The sequence below is a fragment of the Martes martes genome (genome assembly GCF_963455335.1).
Source record: "Martes martes genome assembly, chromosome: 18".
Lineage (NCBI taxonomy): Eukaryota > Metazoa > Chordata > Mammalia > Carnivora > Mustelidae > Martes > Martes martes.
The window spans coordinates 37,135,828-37,155,680 of NC_137906.1; the positions used below are offsets into that span (position 1 = coordinate 37,135,828).

Consider the following 19,853-nt stretch of genomic DNA (forward strand, 5'->3'; position numbering starts at 1 on the left):
GATGAGGAAGGACTGTTAACTGGTTATAGGGCTTCCTTTTGATGGGATGAAAAAGTTCTGGAACTAGATAGAGGTAAAAATTGCACAACATTGTAATGCACTAAATGTCACTGAATTTGTACACATCTGAAAGGTTAAGATGGTAATCTTATCTTATGTGCATCTAACCACAGTAACTATTTAAAATTCTTATGGAAAATTTCCAACCAATAACCTACCTTAGATTTTTTTAAAAATTAAATGGAATAGATAATGTGTATATAGTTCCTCGCCCTCCCAGGTCCTCAATCCATGGTGGCTGCTTTCAGAGTCATAATGAAAACAATAATTTGTTCTCCCCACAAAAACAGAATATACCGAGCAAAGGAAAACACCAGTCTTTTTCCTCAAATCTTCACAATAGTGGAATTGACATAAAAGTCCAAAGTATTTCACCTGGTTTGATTTCTATTACCATGGTGAAATATGCACAACATAAAATTTACCATTTTTACCATTTTACAGTGTATAGTTCAGGGGCATTAAAGGCATTCACAATGTTGTGCAGCCATCACCACCATCCATTTCTAGAACTTTTCATCACGTAAAACATGACATCTTGTTACACTCCAGGTGTTTTAATCCACAACAGAGCTCAGGCACAATTATCAATTTGGACTTTGTTCAACCACAGATAAAAAAGGGAGAAAATGGGAGCATGCCCATGAACTCTGTGATGTGTGGTGCTCGCGGCATGACAGGGCTTGGGGTCCTCACACTGCTGCTGTCTGTCCTGCTGGGCTGGGCCAGCTGCCACCCTGTCCCCGGGAGGAAGAACTTCAACAAGCTGCTGCTGATCTCCTTCGATGGCTTCCGCTGGAACTATGACCAGGATGTGGACACCCCCAACATGGACCGTCTGGCCCGGGAGGGCGTGAAGGCCAAGTACCTCACGCCACCCTTTGTGACAATGACCTCCCCATCCCACTTCACCACCATCTCTGGTAAGTTTCGATCTGTAGCCAGTCCACCAATGCTGGTGGAAGCCCCAGTATCTGTCATTCCCTGAAACAGAGCCCAATCTCAGTCAGCCCTTGGGAGACCGAGGCAATTCATGCAACTGGAAGAAGCACTAGCCTAGAATATTGTGGTTTCTAAAACCCTGCTGGCTACAGAGCACCAGCTTGCAGAGAGAATCAGGACCATAGCTGCAGCCTCTCCAGTCCCCGTTCCCTGCTCCCCAGGCCCACCCACCCTCCATCCACGGTGGCAAATGTTTTTTCCCAAAACTAAATCATTAAAAGAACTTTATAAAAATAATAAGAAATTAAACTTTAGAGAACTAGATTAGATTAAATGACTCCCCGGCTTATTATTGAAGAGTTGGAGCAACACCAGTGTTCTATGGGCCTTTTCTGGGGATTTGTTTGTTTGTTTTTGTTTTTGTTTTTTTTAAGATTTTATTTATTTATTTATTTGACAGAGAGAGATCACAAGTAGGCAGAAAGGCAGGCAGAGAGAGGGGGAAGCAGGCTCCCCGCTGAGCAGAGAGCCCGATGCAGGGCTCCATCCTAGGACCCTGGGATCATGACCTGAGCTGAAGGCAGAGGATTCAACCCACTGAGCCACCCAGGCATCCCTTTGTTTTTGTTTTTAAAGAATATATTTCTTTATTTGAGAGAGAGAGGGATGCATGCGTGGGATGGAGGGGCAGAGAAAAAGGGAGTGCAGACTCCCTGCTCAGCAGGGAGCCTGACATGGGACTTGATCTTAGGACCCCAGGATCATGACCTGAGCTAAAGGTAGACACAACCAACTGAGCCACCCAGGTGCCCCATCAATGTGATCTTTGAAGAGAATTCAAAATTATCTTTCTGTGGCCCAGAAAGTCCCATGACCTGGCCCCTGACCCACTCTCCTTTGGCCGCTCTCATCTCTCTTCCCTTCACTCGGTTCTCTCCAGAGCACAAAGGTAATTTGCCTATGTCTCCACCCAGCCCCCAACTGCCTCAGGGCCTCTGCCCTCACCAGTCTCCACAGAGCATGTAGTCCAAATGGGGGAGATAGACATTAGACAAGAAAATACACTAACAGATCTCATTACAACTAGGAGAGGCATTGAGAAGGGAGAGGAGAGTTTCTTCAGAAGGGAAAGGGAAACTGACTTGAAATTCGAGGCAGGAAAAGGCTGAGAAGGAACAGTTTGAACTGAGAACTGAAAGAGACCTCAGGAGACAAAGAGAAAGGAAAGGTTTTCCAGGCAGAGAGAAGGGCATGTTCAAGGTCTCTGTGAGAGGAAGGACTGTGGTTGTTCCAGAATCCCAGTTGCCAAAATGCAAAGGATTTCACTAAAGTAAGAATAGGAATAGTTTCTGTTCCTCCAACATGGGCCTGAAGCTGGGCTTGTGCTAGGTGCTTTGGCTTCTGTATCTCCAGTACAAAAGTACTGCAAAGCAAGTGTTGTCCCCATTCCACAGATGAGAAAACTAAAGCTCAGGCCGAAAAACTCATCAGTCACTTGGCCAAGAAGTGGGCAAGAGGGAAGCCAGGTCTGGAACGAGTGTGTCCCTAGCCACCCAGAACTAAGTTCTGTCCAGCTATGAGCCTGGGATCCACATGGATACTACCTCTCATGGGGAAGGGAATGGTGCCTGGCAGCATGAGCCTCATCCCTACCCAAAGAACCACTCCCTTGGGGTCCACGGGATCTCCAGGAGCCTCTGAAATGAGACAAAACTGCTGGTATGTTTTTCAGAAGAGGGTTTTATCACTTCCATCAGACTCTCAAAGGGGCCCTTGAATCAGAAACTTAAAAAATAAAGCTGAACAACCACTCAGAGGGATATTTGCTGAGAGAGATTTTCCTATATGTAAACTCTTTGAGAGGCAAGTCATTTGGGAACTATTAGTGCCAGGAAACAGGAACTAAATAGCCCTTTTCTGGAGAAAGTGAGTGCTACTTCCCAGTGGCATTAACTTCATAATACTTAAAAGATCTCCCATGGGCAGATTCTGGGTCCCTGAACACTGAGAATATGATGGGCACAAAATATTATAAGGCATGCCCACCTTTTATTTATTCCCAGAAGGTTTTCAATGAGAAGATATAAACAGTAGGAGCAAATTTTAAAAATTATAAAATCACTATAACTCCTCTCCTACACTCATTGCCAGTGGGGAATGGAAATGGGTACAGTTGCAATGCAGGGTAATTTGGCAACAACCAATACAATCAGGAACATACAAATTTTCTTATTTGGCAATTTCACTTGTAGGACTTTATCCTATAGATATGTATCTGCTGGGTAGAAAACGATGTACAGTGTACATACGGAGTTATTCATTGCATTGGCATTCGTAACCGCAGCAAAAATAGAAACAAGCTAACTAGCCACCCATCAGCGAATGGTTAAATAAAATACCAGACATCCATGGAATGGCAAAATCTGTTACCTTTAAAAGGGAAAATGAGGTAGTTCTTTGTGCCCTGATAGGAAGCTATCTCCAAAATGGATTAAGTGACAAAAGCAGGAGGCAAAGAATGTGTGTGTTTATATGTGTTCATATAATATAAATGTACACATATGTGCATATAATTACTTATAGATGTATAGGACCTCTGGATATACTGGTTCCTCCAGGAAGGGCAGGGGGTGGGAGACTTTGAACTGTAACCCCTGTGTACTTTTTAGATCTTGGACCATGTGAAATGTATTACCTACAAATAACAAAATGCTATACACCAAACAACCTTTTTAATTCGCCCAATGTGGAAAGAACATGTTCTCTTGAACCCTCTATTTATAAGCAGACTTGCCATTTATTGAGCAGGTGAACATTCACTCTGCTTCAACTTTAGAAAAGGTTTTTCAACCCCAGCACTATTGACATTTGGGACCAGATTTTTCTCTCGTGGGGTAGGGGGAACATCATGTGCACTGTGGAATGCCAAGCTCATCACTGGCCTGTAAACCCACTAGATAGATGCCAGGAGCACCCCCTCTTCCCAATGTGACAACCAAAAATGTCTCCAGACATCGCCCAATGTCTGCTCAGGGAGCAAACTGGCCTCCAGCTGAAAACCCCTGCCTTGAATGGTGGAACCTAATACCTGGCTTATGAAAATGCTAAGCAGGTACCATCATCACCAAATCCTTCAATTCTTATAATCGTGATTTGAAGTCAGGACAGTTACACTGAGGTTCAAAGACATACAAATCTTTTCTGGGACAGAGGTAAGATTCTTACCAACCTCTGGATGGTTACAGACACTGATTTCTCAATCGCTGCCCTCCAGCATGACTATGACTTTGATTCTAGTCACTGATTCCAGCGTCTTTGATTCTAATTATGTAATCATTCCAAACCCCTCTGAATATTGCCCATCCTCACAGCTTCCAGGAAAACAAGTATATATCTTGAGTATGTTGTTAATGAAACAAGAGGCCACCCCAGGCCCAATAAAATCCCCAGCATTTGTCTTCATGAGCTGGGCTCAAGCAGACCTTTGTATGACTCCAGCGTGGGAAAGAATCATCCATAATAGAAAAAAAAAAATGGATAAAACTCATGCTGTCAGCACCCAAAGACCTCATCAGATTCCGTGGTATAGGCCTGACACAAAATATGATAAAGGGGGCTCTCTTAGCTCAACAACTAATTAATTGGTATTCTTACGAACGCCTCCAGGCAGTTTAACAGGAAAGAGAGGTGATGAGGAGGAACCTGCCACACTGCTTCACATCTCAGCTGCAATACGACACACAGCTCCAACACAGACTCAGGTCCGAGAAGCCATGTGGCCACTCCTCTGAGCTTCCTAGACAGAGATCAAGGGGCAAGGGCCAGGTGGTCTCAGGCAAGGATCAAGGCCAGGAAAAGACAGGTCCTAGGCACAAGGACCCATGAGCAAGCCTCCCTAAGACAACTGACTTGGCTGCCCAGGGTCCGAACTCTGGGCCTCCTACAGCGTCTGCTGCCTTCATCTGGGCAGCAGGACTTCCTCATGGCTGGGTGCTGTCAGGTGTGTGGATATCTCAGCCCCCAGCCCAGAGCCAAGGTCACATGGCCCTCATCAGTTTTCCCTGATGCTGGTAAAGAAAGTCTTCCTGGAGAGTTTTTTTTTAAGGGTTTCCAACATATTCATTCCTTCATTCAACAATTATTGTTTGAGCATCCCCTTTGGGACTATAAGCTGGTACAGGGGCCAACTACACTTAAGTGTTTCCAAGGTCTTGCCACTTAACAGGGCTTGGCCCACGACACAGGCTCATGTCCCCTATGTTCCCAGATCCAACAGATCCCACAGATCTTTTGGGGGTTTTTTTCCTTTTCTCTGTGGCTCTGCCAGGGAGAAAGATGAAGAGCCCTTTCTTGTGGATCCTTCTGCCTTTTTGTTTCCTTTCTCTGGCAGTTCAGGGAATCCGACAGGCAAATGTGTTCTCACTCAGCTGTGTCCCCCAAAAAACTTTTTCTGCACCCCAGCTCCTCTATGGGACAGAGCTTAGGAGAAATACCCACAGTCCATGTTTTCTTCCATGGCATTCTCTCCTTTAAGCAGAGAGGACAAAAGTCCGAAGCAAAAAACTCAGGGAGGGAGGATTTCTTTAAAACTGGCTATTTATTCAAAATTCCTACCTTATCAACTCTCCACGTGGGACAATCTTTGCATCCTTACAAAGAATGTGCATTTTTCCTCCAAGTATCAGCCCTCGCAGCACCACCTGCAAGAGGTAGAAGTGCGGCACCCACCTAGGATCAAAGCTCCCAAGTGCAAAGCAAGCCCTGGCTCTGGGGGAAACATTTTCCCTCCAGCTCCTCCCCTACACTGGGCACTGGGCAGGCCTGCATGTTAATCAACTTCGTTCCCTCCCCCACGAAATGAGTCATTATAAGATAAGATAAGATGTTTTCTTCTCCCACCTGGCTTCATTACCCCCACCCCCAACACACACACACACACACACACACACACACACACACACACACACACGGGCTTGGCCACAGCTCCTGGAAGTTTCTTAAAATAGAATGATGTATTAGTTTTATATGGTTGCAGAACCAATTACCACAAACTTAACAGCTTAGAACAACACCCATGTATTATCCCTCAGTTTCCTCAGCCTGATGGGGCTTTTGATGTAGGGATGAGGGTGTTCAGTCCAGCAGTCCAGTACTCAGTCCCAACAAATCACACCTTCACCTGTGGGGTGGCTCATAGGGCACGGGCTCCCTGTGGATTCAGTAACCACACGTGCAAACAGCCACCTCCCAGCATGCCCCCCCTACTCTCCCTGAACTGTCCCAATTTCCTTCAGATCTCACCAAAGTGAAAAGCCATTCTCTGAGGGTTAGCGGCTCATTCTGCTAGTTTAAATTACCAGATTCCTTCTCCCTCTCCAGAAGCCTGTACTTACTGCTCCATCACTGGTAATGACAGTGAACATTTCTGCAATCTCAGTTTTTATTGCAAAGTGATTGAGGACCAGTGAGAATAACTTATGCTGCTGAAACTAAGGAAATCCCGCCAAGCAAGTAGTGGGTGGATAGGAAGTCTTATGGCAGCAGCATATATTTTTCTCCCCCAAGGAACCTACTGACAATAAGAAGCTATCACCACCATGATTCAGACAAAGGCTATGGAAAATGTAAGCTGTGATATTATAATTTGACAATCTTAAATCTAGTCAAATAGATATAGATCAGAGGTGAAAAGGGGACTCTGGTAATTGGAGGGTGGTTGAGAATAATAAAAGTGAGGTCCTCTCTGCTCAACATTTTCTCCTTTCTTGAAAGGGTACTCAATGATAGGATCATTTTCCCTACCAGGCAGAAATTAAGTCTCTCCTAATTCTAGAACCCCACCAGGGCAACCCCAAAACTAGAGCCATCATTTTGTAACTCTATAGACTGCGTACAGCACAATTCTAGGGAAGTTATTTTCATGAATGCTATGTGGGTGGTATCCCCTGGGGGTGCACAAGGCACAATTTACACAAATGATAAGTTGCTTACATTCTATCCCAAAATCAATTTGTAAGAGGTAAAAATTCCTCTTAGATGTTAAAACCCATCATGAATCCATGACTCTCCTTCCACCTGAGACAGGAGCAAAGGAAGCATGGCCAAATGTACTTAGATGATCTTTAAGACTAGGGTAGGGTTCTCAATGTCTCACCACTGACACTTTGGGCCAAATCATTCTTTGTCTTATGGGGGCTGTCCTATGCTTTACAGAATGTTTAGCAGCATTCTTGGCCTTTGCTCACTAGATGCCAGCAGCATCCCTTCCTCGGTTGTGACAACCAGGTGTCTCCAGACATAGCCAAATGTTCCTTGGGGGGCAAAATCACCCCCTAGTTGAGAAACCTTGGACTAGATATATAATATACAAATCACATGTTACAATCAGAGAGCCAAAGGTCACCCACATGACCAGTAAAAAAACACAGAGTTTGAAAAAGGTAAAAGAGGTAGGTAAAGGAAATTAAATTCCTGCCACTGGTAACAACACAAGCCCAGTAGATGTTGTTGGAAACCTAGTTAGAAGATGCTATAAACCTTAATCAGCTCCCATCCTGCTTCCCCAGAAATAACTCTCCACTGAAAAATTCCTGTGAGTCCCAAAACAGTTCCCCCCAAAACACAGATGAACAAAGCAAAGAAACTCACAGATGGAGACAGAAAAGATGTGCTTCCAACATCAGTCATTTCCACAAGAAGGGAAAAATGGAAGTCATGAAAATAATTGAAAAAAAGGAAGGCTGGAAAACTAGGATTATTTCCTAACTTGTCATGATGCTAATTTCCAACATGTAGAAAAATCAGATGCTGATGTTTCAGGACAATGAGAGACAGGACAGTTTCAGGACAAAGGAGAAAGTGTCAGCCCAAACACCACAGCAACTGAGAAAAAAATCGTGCCTGCTCCAAATCCCAAGGCCTTGAGTAAGAGAAGTTGGAAACACTTGAAACTGACAGCATGGGTATATTAGTTTCCCATTGCTGCTGTAACGAAGTACAATAAGCTGGGTGGCTTAAAACAACAGAAAGTCCAGAGGCTAGAAGGTCAAAATCAAGGTATCAGTGGGCCATGCTTCCTCCAGAGGTTCTAGGGGAGAATCTTTCCTTGCCTCTTCGGCCTCTGGTAGCTGCCAGCATTCCCTGATATGTGGCCACACTATTCCAGTATCTGCCTCCATTGTCACGCTGCTTCCTCCTTTTCTCTCTGTGTCCTCTCCTCTTCTGCCTCTTATAAAGGGGGTTTAGAGCCAACATGGATAATCTCTTCATGTAATGATTTTCAGGATGATCTCTTCATGTCAAGATCCTTAACTACATCCATGAAGACCTAGTTTCCAAATAAAGCAACATTCACAGATTCTGGGAATAAGAATATGGACATTTAATTTGGTTGGGGGGGGGGGTATCATTCAGCCCACTATAGTGGTAAGAGGAGAAAATGAAGTGAGGAAAAAAATGCAGGGGACAGATTCCATTTCTGTGACAGTGGTCAGTAAGGCAGGACAAGGGTAGAACTGTGTGTTAAAAGAGTTCCCAGTGGAACTTAAGCGCAGCCCGTGGATTCCAGCTACTCCAAGAGATAAAGATTCTGTTTTTGACAGCAGATTAAAGGAAGAGGTGGAGAGTGTGAAAGCCCACTCTCTGTTGGCCTAGTTCCTATAGAATCATGCCTCTGCCTTAGGGCCATTCTCAAGTCTTGTTCAAGGATAAAATGATTTATGGATAGGCATAATTAAAAAGCAATGTCAAAAAGAAGCAACAACAGCATTTTTTATTTGCACTTACACATGAGCAAGAGCAGTTTAGTAAAATGGGCATGCTAGGGTTTAATATTCTCTGTCCAAAAAAGGGCTGCCATCATGAGTGCTAGTGTTGGAGACAAGCCAATTCTATAGCAGGAATTGATAAGGTTTTAAATTTTGATTGGCTCACCTGTCCTCATTTCAAGTACTTTTGTTATTGGGTCCAGTGGATTATCAATGGGTGGCACTCTGGGTGTGTAAACTTGAGTAAGTGTGGTTTTGAGCATCAGTGAGGGCTGTTTCCCATTAGTGTCTTGGCTGTGGTTCTCAATGAGCTTGTCAGCTCAAGAATGAAACATTAGGATGTGGAGAAAGGGGAACCCTCTTACACTGTTGGTGGGAATGCAAACTGGTGCAGCCACTTTGGAGAACAGTGTGGAGATTCCTCAGGAAATTAAAAATAGATCTTCCCTATGACCCTGCAATTGCACTGCTGGGTATTTACCCCAAAGATACAGATGTAGTGAAAAGAAGGGCCATCTGTACCCCAATGTTTATAGCAGCAATGGCCACGGTCGCCAAACTGTGGAAAGAACCAAGATGCCCTTCAACGGATGAATGGATAAGGAAGATGTGGTCCATATACACTATGGAGTATTATGCCTCCATCAGAAAGGACGAATACCCAACTTTTGTAGCAACATGGACAGGACTGGAAGAGATTATGCTGAGTGAAATAAGTCAAACAGAGAAAGTCAAGTATCATATGGTTTCACTTATTGGTGGAGCATAACAAATAATATAGAGGACAAGGGTAGATGGAGAGGAGAAGGGAGTTGAGGGAAATTGGAAGGGGAGGTGAACCATGAGAGACTATGGACTCTGAAAAACAACCTGAGGGTTTTGAAGGGGCGGGGTGGGAGGGTAGGGGAACCAGGTGGTGGGTATTAGGGAGGGCACAGATTGCATGGAGCACTGGGTGTGGTGAAAAAACAATGAATACTGTTACGCTGAAAATAAATAAAAAATTAAAAAAAAAAAAAAGAATGAAACATTGGGTTGATTTAAGGTGGTTGGTTGACTTGATTTGGCAACTGTTCTTCCTCACTGATTTCATACTAGCTGGTTAACAAGCTATTTTCTTCTTTGGTTTTGGGAATGTGAAATTAATGAATTACAAATCAGAAGGAAAATGAAGATATGCTTATAGTTTATACGGTAGATTAATTTAAAGGAATTAGTGAATAACACATAGCAGTTCCTCAAATTATTGTTAAATAAATAGATGCATTAAAGTATATCTATACCCAAGTGGACAACCTGTAAATATACACTGTTACATCTGAAAATTAGGAACAGAGCAAATGTTTGGAAGAGAGGGGGAGGAATGCCCTTATTAAGTTATTAAGTTATGGCATGGTTTCTTTTAATCCCACTAAAATATCTTTTTTCCCAAAAATGACTTCGGACTAAATCAGGTTCTATCTCCTACTTGCTCAGATCATACCTAAACTGGGGCAGAGGTAAGAGGAAGTTTGTTCAATTAAATTCAACAAACATTTGTTGAATGCCTAGTAAGGGTAAATCCCTATGCTTTGTGCCAGGGAGATACCAGAATAAATGAGCCATAACCTTACTCTTAGGAAGCTTGTAAACTAATGGAAAAAACATATTTGTAGGCAATCATCTGAAATTCAAGAGGAAATGAGATGGATGCGAAGTGGAAAGTATAAGCAGGATGGAATGGCATGAGTGCCATGTGTGCCCAATTCCAATGACACTCCCTGACAGCCCACGTCAATGCTGCACAGGCACCCATTTCTCATACGATCTGAATGCCCATGAAGGTTTGCATCTAGACAGGTCTAATCTAGGTCTAGAGTGTAAGTCAGGTCAGTCCTAACCTTAGGATAAGGGAATAAAAGGAGTGGTTTTCATCTATCACAAGCCAAGGAATAGCCCAGAACAGTGGCAAAAACTGAAAACTTTGCAAGTTCTAGAGCAGGGCTTCTGGGCCAAGAATCCAGGACTGAGATGATGAGAAAAAGCAAGTCATGCACCATCTCAGCCATTTTTTTCATCATCATAATAAAAAAAGGAAAGACCTTCAGCAGTCTTATTGGGTAGATGCCAAACCCTATTTTAGTTCAAACTCTGGAACTAGCTCTCAAACCATCTAACAATGGCCAAACTGGTCATTTGTCCACAACAACATAACTGAACAATATTGTTCACTTATTTCCAAGTGTGTATCACAGGAGAAGTTTCGGTCATTAACAAAAAAGTACTAAGCAATCTCAGGCTACATAATCCTTTCAGCAGTGTAACTGACAATGGATACAACCAGGGTATTATAAAACAACCTCTATCTACTTCTACCCAAGCAGTGAACTGCTTAGTTTTAATAGTTAAAAATCATGGCAGATACAGGTGACATTTGAACAATATGGGGGTTAGTGGTGGTAACACAGTCGAATCCATGTATAACTTTTGACTCCCCAAAATTTAACTACTGATAGCCTACCATTGACCAGAAGCCTTACTGATAACACGGACGATTTTAACACATATTTTATATATTATATTCTATATTCTTACAATAAAGTAAGCTAGATGAAAGAAAATGTTATTAAGAAAATCGTAAGTAGGGGACGCCTGGGTGGCTCAGTTGGTTAAGCGGCTGCCTTCGGCTCAGGTCATGATCCCAGCGTCCTGGGATCGAGTCCCACATCGGGCTCCTTGCTCAGCAGGGAGCCTGCTTCTCCCTCTGCCTCTGCCTGCCTCTCTGTCTGCCTGTGCTCACTCTCTCTGACAAATAAATAAATAAAATCTTTAAAAAAAAAAAAAATCGTAAGTAGGGGGGAGGGGGGACGGGAGAGGGTGGTAGGGAAATGGACATTGGGGAGGGTATGTGCTATGATGAGTGCTGTGAAATGTGTAAACCTGGCAATTCACAGACCTGTACCCCTGGGGATAAAAATACATTATATGTTTATTAAAATAAAAAAATTTAAAAAAAATAAAATAAAACAGCTTTTATTGACATATAAAAAAAAAGAAAATCATAAGTAAGAGAAAATACACTAACAGCACTGTAGTGTATTTATCAAAAACAATCTGTTGTATAAGTGCACCCACACAATTCAAGCCCATGTTGTTCAAGGTTGGACTACATTTGCACTTGCCTTCTACGAGGCTCCAGTGTCACCTCCTCTGTGAAGCCTTCCCTGATCCCCTCTTTTCTGTGTTCTCACTGCACTTTATTCAGCATTGGAGCACTCATCACCAGCTATGTCAGGGAATAACAGCCATAAAACACAGAAATCCTTTCACACTAGCTCAAGGGAAAGGACTGTCCTGTAAGGCTCTACCAGGCAAAGTCAAGCAAGGGAACTAAATGAGAGACAATGGCAAATGTAGTTAGAGTTATGGAGTTAGAGAAACCAGACCTTATGTTTCTGGCTCTCGAAAGCCCAGTGTCCTTCCAGTCAGCCCCAGGAACTCTCCTTTCTCTGTTTCACTAGCTCGCAATCAGCTTTCTCTTTCTGCTCATGGCCCATCATGGTAGGCTTCTCAGAGCTCACCACCAGACGACTAGTCACTTCATCTCTTGGTTTGAGTCTTGAGAGAGAGAATTGGGTTTCTCGCCAACCAACTGAATGTAGGGAGGAGATGCCACATGGTACAAATACGGTGCCTAGACCTGCCTCTCAGCAAGGCCTATAAGTAGGGGAATCCTAAGAGAAGGTGCCTGTTAGTATTGCAGGCACTCCAGAACATGCTCTCTCCTTTTTTAACTCTCTCTCCCCTCTCCCCTAGGCTGTAAATGCCCTGGGACATCAAGGATAATACTTGGCTCAAATGTTTGAGAAAGAGGATTTGGATCCAACACTACACTTGTTGGTTTCCTAAATTCACCCCTGCAAGTATTTGGGAAATAAATAAATGTCAGTTTCTGAGAATCAAGAAAAGGGAGTCAAATCTAGCTGGGTTGGTTCCCACACCTGAAAGGCTCAGTTGGGTGAATTTACCCACACTTTGCCATGAATGGCATGGTGTGGGAGTAGCCATTGTACCCTGATTAAAGCATAATTAGCAAGCAGCAGGAATCACGTTCTCTAGGAGAGCTTAACCTACTTCCTTTTTAACTTCCACATCGCAGACATTGAAATGACATGGATGACAGACTCTCAGAATGGATAAAGCCAGAAAGGCCCTTGGAAATCATTAACTCTCTCATTTTACAGGGGGAAAACTAAGTCCTAGGGAGAGAGCAAGTGCTTACAAGAGCCAAAACCAAACCCAGATGTCCCGCCTCTGAGAGCAGTCCCCCTTCTGTAGCACTGTACTGTAGTAAGGACTATGTCATCTGACCCAAGTGAAACCAGTTCCTTTGCAGCTTCTGTAACCCCAGGCATGGCCAACAGTGTTGCCTTCACGCAGCTTTCCAGCCTGGTAACTGACTGTCTTCAGAGTTGAAAATGCAATTTTAGTAAAACTGATTGCCACTTCCTGCAGCTGTTCGTTTCTTAGCTTTTCCCCTCTTCTGTCTTATTCTACCCACATTCCAGAACTGGTCCTTAACCAGGATAAACAGCCTAGAGCAACAGGAAGGAGGAACCAAAGGGGCAGTGGAAATTTCTGCTGGGCCATTAGTGGTCCCCAGATGCTGGCTGGATTTAGAACATGCCTTTAAGTGTCAGGGTGAAAATAACCCAAACACCATGGAGACAGTTTCCTTTGTGCAATTACTGGGACTAACCATGCCACAGAATAGAAGGGTCATGCTCCCTGAACTCATTTTGGGTTAGGTATTTGAAACTTGGGTAACATCTCTTTGAGTAGAAAATGGATTCTGTGATTGGTTCCTAAGCTAGTCTACTTAACTGATATTGTAACTGACCTCTGGATCTCAGAACCTGGAAGCCAGAATCATTAAGGTCCAGGAGGGGGTAGTTTCTGTGTCCATGGCATCCTCTGCTTCCTCCAATCCCTCCTCCAAATTCTCCCAGTGGCTTTGCTTCTCCAAGATACTTGAGTACTCCAGGTTTTGACAGCTGCCTGCCCTCCCTTTGGTCCCTCAGGCGAACTACTGTCAACCCAGATTTTGAAGTAATGGGCAATCTGCTAGAACTAATCCACATGCATGTGTGAATGACTAACAGTTCCTAAAACAATGGTTCTGACATGTCAGTGGGGTATGTCAGGGGGCAATGGAACCACCTGGAGAGCTTATGAAATGTAGGCTCCCAGACCCCACTAAAAGGTGTGAATTCAGCAAGGGATAGAGTGGAGACCAGGGAATTTGTGAGGGTTTGTTTGGTTGCTTTTTGTTTTGTTTTGTTTTTGAGAGAGAGAGAGAGGGAGACCGAGTGCAGGCACGAACAGAGGGGAAGGGCAGAGGGAGAAGCAGACTCCCTGCTGAGCAGGGAGCCCCACTTGACTTAGGGCTCAATCCTAGGACTCTGAGACCATGACCTGAGCCGAAGGCAGACACCTAACCAACTGAGCCACTCAGGCTCCCCAGGAATTTGTGTTTTTTAACAAGCAGTTTAATTGATTCTAATGTTGGTGGTATAAAATACCATGGATAAATACTAGAATAGGTGAAGTGCAAGGTGTTTGTAAATTCCAGGGTGATTTGCTCTTTACTAGGCAGGAAGAGTCACAAAGAACAGAATCCAGGATTTGAAGGCAAAAAAACCAAAACAAAACCAAGGCAAAAGCAAGATACCCCTGGGTGAATTGTCTTTGTGCTTCCATTTCACCTACTATGATATGGCATGCATCAGCCATGAGAAAGCTCAGACACTATAACAAGGAAATATGCTACAACATGGATGAGCCTGGAAAACATAAAGCTAAGTAAAAGAAACCAGACACAAAAGGTCACATATTGTGAGATTTCACTTCTATGAAATGTCCAGAACAGGTAAAACTATAGAGGCAGAAAGAAGATTAGAGGCTAGTAGGAGACGGGGGAGTGACTACTTGGGTACAGTCTACTTCTGGGGTGATGAACATGCCCTGGAACTAGAAAGAGATGATTATTGCACAACACTATACTATACTAAATGCTATACTATACTATACTATACTATACTATACTAAATGACTATACTAAATGCTACTGAATTGTATACTTTAAAATGTTAATGGAGGGGTGCCTTGGTGGCTCAGTGGGTTAAAGCCTCTGCCTTCGGCTTAGGTCATGATCCCGGGGTCTTGGGATGGAGCCCTGCGTCAGGCTCTCTGCTCCGCAGGGAGCCTACTTCCTCCTCTCTCTCTCTGCCTGCCTCTCTGCCTACTTGTGATCTCTGTCTGTCAAATAAATAAATCAAATCTTTAAAAAAATAAATAAATAAATAAAATGTTAATGGTGAATTTTATGCTATGTGAATTTCACCTATTTAAAAAAAAAAAAAAAGCATGGGCTATAACCAAGCCTCCTGGGTTCAAAGGCCAGTTCTGCTACATGATCTTGAGCAAACTCTGTGCCTGTTTCCTTAAAGGGGGAAATCTCTAAAAGAGGGGTTATAATAGTAGCCACCTCACAGAGTTGTTGGGAGCATTAGATGAGTTAATCTCCCTATAAATTTAGGAAATGTGTTGGTTTATGACATGACAGTAAATATGTGCCATGCTTTCATCACACAAACCCTACCTGCTACTATTCAGGCAACCAAGGCCAGGCAGGTTAGGGGCTTATTTAAGTTCACACAGCATGTTCAAAAGCCAAGCTGTGGTTGGCACCCAGCTCTCTTGGACTCTAGGTCCATGCTTTTCCCCTGCTGACCATCCACTTTGATCCCTGACCAGGAATCTTGACCCCAAAGCCCCAATCTCTGACAGCAGCACAACTTCTCTTCAGTGCCCCTAAGCGTGATCTACCTACAAGGCAGAAACACTAAAGCAACAACTGTTTTTGCTTCTTCCCACCTGAAAGCCTTGACCATCCTAGGGGGACTTTACCCACCATCAGCCTGGCAATGACTCTGAGCTAATGGAGAGCTTTCCCTTCTTGGTTCCCGTGACCATCAAGTTCTAGTCACAGAATGTCCTGCATTGATTTAACTTGGAAATAGGAGAAATCGTCACTATCTTATTATAATCAGTAGGGTCACCCAGAGGATTCTGTCCCAGCAGGTAAGGAAGTGTACTCAGCTGTCCCCTTGATCTTTTGGTTCACTCTTTAGACTGTCCCCCAACATACACTTCTCTTTTCCCTGGTACAAATTAAGACCACAGGTTTTTTCTTTATTGGTTCAATTCTTAGGCTTTCAAGAATAATCTAGCTTAATCACATTCTCCAACATCTGCTTTCCTTAAGTAGAGAGAAGTAAGTCTATAGCCATTTATGTCTAGAAATCCTTCCTGATTCCATTGTTTTCCTCAAACAGTATGGGAGTCCTAGGAAAAACCCTGGGATGTTTGCCAAGAATTAGGTCCACTGGATATTCAATATTGAATCAGATCATCACAAGCAGAAGATAAGGAAAATCATCCCACAGGAAATATCCAAATTCTAGGTACCTTCTAGACACAGAACAACCCAAGTAACCTGGCCTCCCCTTGCCCTGCCTTCCCTCCCATAGCAGATTCCACAGCCAATCCCAGCTTCCTCCAGACTGTGAGGTCTGTTCCAGGAACAGATCCAATCTGGCAGTTGTGAGATACAATTAGCCCTTCCTTTATGCCCAACAACATTTGCACCTCCAGAAAACCAAGTCAGAAGCCCCAGGGTAGCCACCCCAAGCAAAAATCCCCCAGAAGAAGTAGGCCGACCAGAAGGGTATTGAGAGAGGTCTTAAGATCACTTTGATAGCCCTGGCAGTATCCATTCAATGAACTTACCAGCACCTTCCCTCTTTCATTCCCAAGGTCGCTGGATTGAAGATCACGGAGTCATTCACAACATGATGTTTAATACAGAGACACAATGGAAGTACTCCTTCAAAACTACACAGAACAAGACTGAGTGGTGGGACAATGGTGTTCTCCCACTCTGGATCACAGCCCAGAGACAGGTACTATGAGAAACCCTGGGTTGGCTTCCAGGGATATCGCCTCCCATTCCTAAGCATGTGGGATGAGGGTTGGAAGCTGTGACCTTGAGAAAGTGACTTAACTTCTCTAAACATGTTTCCCTAAATGTGTAATGGGAATAATGATGATGCGCTTATTTAATAGATTTGATGTAAGTATTTTTTTAATTTTTTTTAAGATTTTATTTATTTATTTGACAGACAGAGATCACAAGTAGGCAGAGAGGCAGGCAGAGAGAGAGAGGAGGAAGCAAGCTCCCCACTGAGCAGAGAGCCCGATGTGGGGCTCGATCCCAGGACCCTGGGATCATGACCTGAGCCGAAGGCAGAGGCTTTAACCCACTGAGCCACCCAGTCGCCCCAATTTGATGTAAGTATTAAATGAAATATGCATTTAACCATTATCGATGGATGAGTCTCTATGAGGGCAGAGTCTGGCTGAATCATGATTGTACCTCCAAGGCTCACCATAGGGTCTGAACTCAGCAGCCCTTTCATAAATATCTGTTTATACACTTGCCTCAGGGGCACCTGGGTGGCTCAGTGGGTTAAAGCCTCTGCCTTCAGCTCCGGTCATGATCCCAGGGTCCTGGGATCGAGCCCCACATCGGGCTCTCTGCTCAGCGGGGAGCCTGCTTCCTCCTCTCTCTCTGCCTGCCTCTCTGCCTACTTGTGATCTCTGTCTGTCAAGTAAATAAATAAAAAAAAAATCTTCAAAAAAGATTGCCTCAGACTTAAGCATAAAAGCTCTTAAGAATGAAGCTGACCATTTAATGACTCTTTAGACCATGAAAAGCTCTGAGAACATTCACTTGAAAGGATTCCAGTGGCCATTTACTATTGCTTCAAAAAGGCAGAAATCAGAGCTGCATGTTTAAGTCCCAGCCCCAAAACTGCTGTCAGCTTCATATTTTCTTAAACAGCTTCCGTGGTCATTGCTTCAGAGTAGAATCTCTCTCCCCAAGACACCAGCCTTTGCTCCAAAGATCCCCTTGCACTAGAGCTTCATCTCTGTGCTCCAGCATACTGAGTGTGTCCTGCTGCAAGGTGGTGCTGTTGTGGCTCAGAAGGCAGGCTGTGGACTTGGACTCCTGGAGCAGGATCTGGCCAGCTCCACCTTTCTCCAGCTGCGTGTCCTTGGGCAAAACCCTCCTTCCTGTCCTTGATTTGCCCCACCCATAAAATGAAGATTGTCAGAATCCCTGCTTCTTAAGCCCGTGAAGAAGGTTAACTGAGATAATGCATGTAACGTGCTGAAAACTAAATGTTCAAAAACTAGTAGTCATTAAAGGAGGCTGAATCATTTTAGCGCTTCAGCTGGCCACTACAGCTCTAAGCCAGAACTATCCAATGGAAATTTCTTTGATGATAGACATGTTCAACTGTGCACTGTCGAACATGGAAGCCACTAGCCACACGTGGTTATTGAGTCCTTGAAATGTGACTAGTGAGACTGAGGAACCAAATTTTTAATTGCATTTAATTTTTATTAATTTCAATTTAAATCTAAATACCACATGTGGTTAAGGACTACCGTACTGGACAGCATAGCTCTAAATGAATCAAAGGGGGTTGTCAGTGACTCTATCACAGCTTCATTTTTCCCTTAACTGTTATGCTCTAGATTCCTTCCTCTTCTGTCACATTTTTTCACTTTAAGGCAGAAACCATGCAAATAAATTCTGCCCCCTCAAGAAAATAACACTCATAACACCTTCTATGTGCCTAGTACTGATTTAAGTGCTTTACATTTATTAATTTATAACAGTTCTTTTTTTTAATCTTTTTTTTTAAGATTTTATTTATTTATTCAACAGACAGAGATTACAAGTAGGCAGAGGCGGGGAGAGAGGGAGAAGGGAAGCAGGCTCCCTGCAGAGCAGAGAGCCCGATGCGGGCCTTGATCCCAGGACCCTGGGATCATGACCTGAGCCGAAGGCAGAGGCTTTAACCCACTGAGCCACCCAGGTGCCCTAATTTATAACAGTTCTTAAGTAGGTGTTAGGATCATGCCCACTTAACAGGTGAGCAAACTTTTTTGTCACTTCTAAAGTTACAAAGCTAGCAAGAGGCAAAGCTAAGATTTTAACTCACTCAGGGTTCAGCAACTCTTAACTCTTAACTATAACATAGTATTACTTCCTTGGCTGAAACATTTAGCCATGGATTTTATAGTGAATCACCTATTTGTCTTGCTCCTAGGGAGGTCTGGGCGGTCTTCATTAATTTAGTGTTCAAAACCCAGGGCCTTTCCAGTCTCTTGCTATACTATTTATTCATTGGCATGAGGTTTCTGGTAGCATTCTTTCTTGTAGTTTTTCTTATTCATGGTTCTTGTCTCATTGCCACTTATTTTCAGGCCTTTGTTTCCTTCTGCTCAATTCATAATCAGAGTGTTCTTCCTCTTTGCTGAATTCATAAGTGGTTGTGCAAAAACAGGATCTGGTGCAGGGCCAGACGATTGACAACACGCCATGGGTTTGGCAAGTGAAAATCAAGCTGGTATATCTCATTCTACCACTGACATCTCCTGCCATTGGACAGGGCCACTGGCCAGCTCCCCGAGGAGTTGGCAGGAAAGCTGCTGCAATCAGAGCAAACCTGTGGCCCTAGGTCAGCCCCGCAGTAACGGCATACCAACTGGCCCTAAATGTCATTCAGGGGTCCATCTATATTACCAGGCAGAACTATAATGGAGTGGCCTAACCTCTAACCATCACTGGGAAAATCCATCCTTCTCCAGGTGGGCTTTGTGGAGATTGATGCATTTAATGCATTGATGTGGAGATTGATGCATTCACCTTTAATAGGACTAAAATGTTTTCCTTCCATGACATTAATGCTGCCAGAGTCTAACAAAATACATAAGAACTGACATGCATTGTGGATGATGCCTAAAAGATAGGATTCCTGGCCACCTTTGAGTCCATTATTCACAGTCCAAGAACATATCCACACTCCAGCAGGACTTCAGTAATGGTCAGGGTATGAACGGAGAGGGTCCATTCAAAGCAAGCTCAGATTTTAAATGAGTATGCCTGATAACTGAATATAATTAATGGCT

At 43.6% G+C, this 19,853-nt stretch overlaps 1 protein-coding gene across 1 annotated transcript in view; it reads left to right on the plus strand.

Annotated features, from left to right (window-relative positions):
• Positions 1-692: 692 nt before the first annotated feature.
• LOC308359257 (ectonucleotide pyrophosphatase/phosphodiesterase family member 7-like) overlaps positions 693-19,853 on the plus strand; it is a 30,443-nt gene continuing 11,282 nt past the window's right edge. The window contains exons 1-2 of the mRNA XM_080830151.1: positions 693-983; positions 16,626-16,771. Of these exons, the coding sequence (XP_080686277.1) occupies positions 698-983; positions 16,626-16,771 (432 nt within the window). The 5' untranslated portion in view covers positions 693-697. The remainder of the gene's footprint in view (positions 984-16,625; positions 16,772-19,853) is intronic.